This window comes from Zingiber officinale, chromosome 8B (assembly GCF_018446385.1).
Source record: "Zingiber officinale cultivar Zhangliang chromosome 8B, Zo_v1.1, whole genome shotgun sequence".
Classification (NCBI taxonomy): Eukaryota; Viridiplantae; Streptophyta; class Magnoliopsida; order Zingiberales; family Zingiberaceae; genus Zingiber; species Zingiber officinale.
This window is the reverse complement of record NC_056001.1, coordinates 42,357,749-42,361,520: the sequence shown is the minus strand read 5'-3', so window position 1 is coordinate 42,361,520 and position 3,772 is coordinate 42,357,749. Positions and strand designations below refer to the sequence as shown.

Sequence of the window (3,772 nt, the reverse complement as noted above, 5' to 3'; positions counted from 1 at the left end):
CAAACAAACCAAAAAACGCCCTTAATTCTTAAGAATTTCCTGATCTGATCATGCTCCAGAGTCCAGTCCAAGCTAATTAATTAATTAATTAAACAGAGAAAATTAACATAGCTAGCACTGCTCGATCGTGATCTTGCACTAATTAAACCTTCCCATGTCCCTGTGCCTCGCAATGCACCCTCTTCTTGCCATGGAGTGTGAAGCCGAAGAGCTTAAAGCTGCTCCCTGGATCGTCGCCGAGTGGCGCCGCCTCTGTTCGTTCCGGCGATCTGTTCCTAATTGGGCGCTGAACATGCCTCTGTTCGTGGCTGACATGGTTTTGTATGAAAAGCACAATGTCGTCGTAGAGCTTCTTCATGTGCGTCAGTTCCGACAGCAGCATGGAGTTCTTCCTCCTCAGTCTCTGGTTGTCCTCAGAGAGCGCCGTCAGGAACTCTGTTTCGCCGGGGACCGGAAAAGCAGGCTCCGCCGCCCAGGACAAACTCGCTTCGTCAGAGTAAAACGGCTGGTAATGGAAGATCTGAGACGCCACCTGAGATGTCTTCCTCCTGTGTATCTCCGAGAGCAGATGCTTCCCTCCTCTCCTGAAATACTCATTCGCGAACTCCCACCTGTCCGCTGCAATCTTCCTAAAACCCTGAAATCGCTAGCACACACCATGAACGCACTGCGGAAAACTGATAAGAAATCATTTAAGAAGAGGAAGGAGGCGAAGAACGATCTGTGCGTACGTAGGTATTGAGTTGTCTGACAAAGCTGGAGAAGTTGTTGTGCTTGAAGAACTTGGGCAGGACGTCCATTGCAAACTCCGACGGCCTCCATACGACGAAGGTGGTGGCGTCGCCTCCCCAAGACACAATGTGATCGGTGCGAGGATCATCAACCAGCTGATAAGTCTTAGTCAGAAATGGTGCAGGGACTACTGATCTCGGAGAATCCATGCAAGTCTGCACCATGTCCCTTCCTCTCCTCTCCACCAAAAAAGCCATGAACATACAACAACCCTCTTTGACTCTCTCTCTCTCTCTCTCTCTCTGATGATTATATATAAAAGAATTTTCTGTAGAGAATTCTTGCTAGCTGTTGATGGATTAAGAAAACAACATATATATTTCATGCATATCCATTCAGCTTTCTGTCATTTGGAGCTTGGGATCTGAGAGTACGATAAAGAAGTAAACTTTAGTCTCCATTCAAACTTCAGATCATTGCATTCGCTGCTAGCTAGCTCAAACTCACGGTGATTAATTAGCGAGCATGGATTTGGAGAAGGGGAAAGTGCAAGAAACGAGAAGTAGTACTGTCCAAAGAAGGGACTGTGGAGGACTGCGAGCTGTTCTTAGAACTTGAAAATTATGGAAGATTCTATTCGGATATGACAAGTAATTGCACATGTTATCAGACCTCACATGAGACCTAACTCTCTCTCCATCAGCATGTGAGTCCCTGCATGGAAGCCAGTCCCTGCCATTGACTCACCAGGCCAGAGAAAGGCTAGCTATTAATCTCGACGACAGGGATTGCAGAGCTCAATCCCTTGTCCTCTGCACAAACCTAAATGCATTCATGTGACCAATGAGACAAACTCACACCTTCCTCAAGCATGACTCCATGTGACAAAACAATTCCCCTTTTCTTCCTTTATTTCTTTTCTTTTTCCTTTCAGTTCATTGCACTAATTAACTTGCGAGAACAAGAACAGTGGATCAAACAGTAGTGATCGGAGTCGAACACATCGAGGAGGGAATATTGTGATGGAGGAATTGAAGAGTTAGGGAAAGCAGAAAGGGGAGCTTTTTAATGCTGGAAAAGGGAGAAAAGACCATCCAAAGTAGGGAGGTTAGCAGACAAAGGAAGCTTTGCAGGCAGCATTTCATTCTTTTGGCACAGAAAGTAGGCCACAGCAGTGAGTGGGAGCTGATTAAAGTGCCTGCATATTCTGCTGCATATAAAGAGGAGATACCAAGGGGAGTGCTACTGTTACCCATTCCATCCAAACAATACTTTTGATGTAATTGTGTTGAGTGAACTAACTTCAGTTTGCCCATTGCACTAATTCAGCTTTCTTAGTCTCGAGTGTGGCATGACCATTTCTTCTCTTTTTCGACTCAAATTACTTGCAATTTCACCTTGGAAGACAATGGGGTTAACTATGGAGAAGTCTACTCAAGATAGTCGAAGGAACAAACTCTTTAGGAAAACAATTCATCTTTGTTCCTTTCTGAAAACTAGAGAGATGGTGCGTTGGGCAAATGACGGTGTGATTGACTGACAGAAGACTTCGTGAAGGAAAAGAAGATGGTGAACTGGAGCAGGAAAAGAGCTCCGAGTTTCTTTTCTGCACATACTCAAACGAGCTAACAAAACGTCAGTATTCAAAAATCATAGAAGGGGCTCCTAGCGAAGGTCCTCCAACGCTCAAGTCAGTACGATGTCCGAGCGGAAGAAGAAGAACAGTGTGAGCAAATAAGACTATTGTAAAAGTATACGTCGCATACCTTGCCAAAGGAGAAGACTCCTCCTTTATATATCACCTTTTATAACCTCCGCAATCATGAGTTGGCAGAGAATGTCAGAGATTGTCGAGTAAGGAAAGATGTACAATAATTGTCCAAAGAATCTTACGTTACTTATATGTGCACCTCTTTTGTTTTTTGTAACTTATGTCATTAATGAAGTGGTTGAAGTAATATGCTGTCATAAGTTGTCCGCTGATAGGAAATGTAATCCAGAGAAGGTTCCAGGGAATGCTTATATTATAATAGAAGAATATTCTCTAATAAATGATTATTATTCTAACAATTTGTTGTGATTCTCTGACCATGTTATTTGTTGAATGTATCTCGGCCGGATATATAAACCGACCAACTGTATATCCGTCCTTCCCTTAAATTGCTCGAATATGCACTGGGTGGTACTGGAGATCTGCTTTGGAAGTAATATGAAGCTAAGTCTCTTAGGCCCGGTCGGTTCTATAGAAAAGCCCTAGTGAGTGAAACTAGACAGTGAGAAAGTCCTGGTGAGTGAAGTTAGACGGTTGGAAAATCCTAATGAGTAAAGTTAGGTAGTAAGAAAGTTGTGGTGAGTAAAGTCAGATAGTTGGAAAGTCCTAATGAGTGAAGCTAGGTAGTGAGAAAGTTCTGGTGAGTGAAGTCAAACAGTAGAAATCCAGGTGGATCAACCAAACATTTGGTGAGTGAAAGTCCAAGTGAGTCAAAGGGTTGACCAGACACTTGGTGACTAAGTCCTAGCAGATCAAGATTGATCAGATGCTAGGCAATGAGGAGTACCAACAGGTCATGGTTGACCGGATGTTAGGCATGGGAACCCTAGACTTGAGCTAAGCAAGTTAGGGTTGGTCAATCGATTAGGTGTATTGGATTGTAAAGACGCTAGAGGGGGTGAATATCCATCGTCGCTTTTGCGAAAGTCGAGAATATGCAGCAGATAAAAAGTTAAGGAGAAAGAAGTGAGAAAGAAAAAGACAAGCACTCGCTAACGCAAGTAAATTTTTACTTGGTTTGGAGCTTTCGATGACTCTTACTCCAAGACTCGCACTCATTGAGTGATTTCATTGAGCAATCCATTAATAGTTCAAATAATACAGTAATGAAGTACAAGTGAACTAAAAAAGGTTACCAACAACAAAGAAAGTAAGGTGAACTTGATCGCCAGTTGTCGGAGTAGTGTTACAGGTTCATAGGAGTTTTTTCAAAGCAGCGCACAGGAATGAAAGTCGTAGCACTTGATATTTTGAAGCTACTAGTCGAAG

The 3,772-nt window shown here is 43.2% G+C and overlaps 1 protein-coding gene across 1 annotated transcript; it reads right to left on the bottom strand.

Moving 5' to 3' along the window:
• On the bottom strand, positions 1 to 1,484 carry LOC122016150 (heat stress transcription factor B-4b-like). The gene is made up of 2 exons (XM_042573370.1): positions 732 to 1,484; positions 1 to 637 (listed from the first exon to the last, which is right to left on the bottom strand). The coding sequence occupies exons 1-2, from the start codon at positions 993 to 995 to the stop codon at positions 143 to 145; spliced, it is 759 nt and encodes a 252-aa protein (XP_042429304.1). The 5' UTR covers positions 996 to 1,484; the 3' UTR covers positions 1 to 142.
• Positions 1,485 to 3,772: the final 2,288 nt, after the last annotated feature.

What these genes read in the sequence shown, in the direction of transcription:
- LOC122016150 (XM_042573370.1), bottom strand. Translation starts at nt 995, where the DNA reads ATGTTCATGGCTTTTTTGGTGGAGAGGAGAGGAAGGGACATGGTGCAG. An exon ending in TCAGACAACTCAATACCTAC is followed by an intron (nt 638 to 731) that starts GTACGCACAGAT and finishes TAGCGATTTCAG; the next exon opens with GGTTTTAGGAAGATTGCAGC.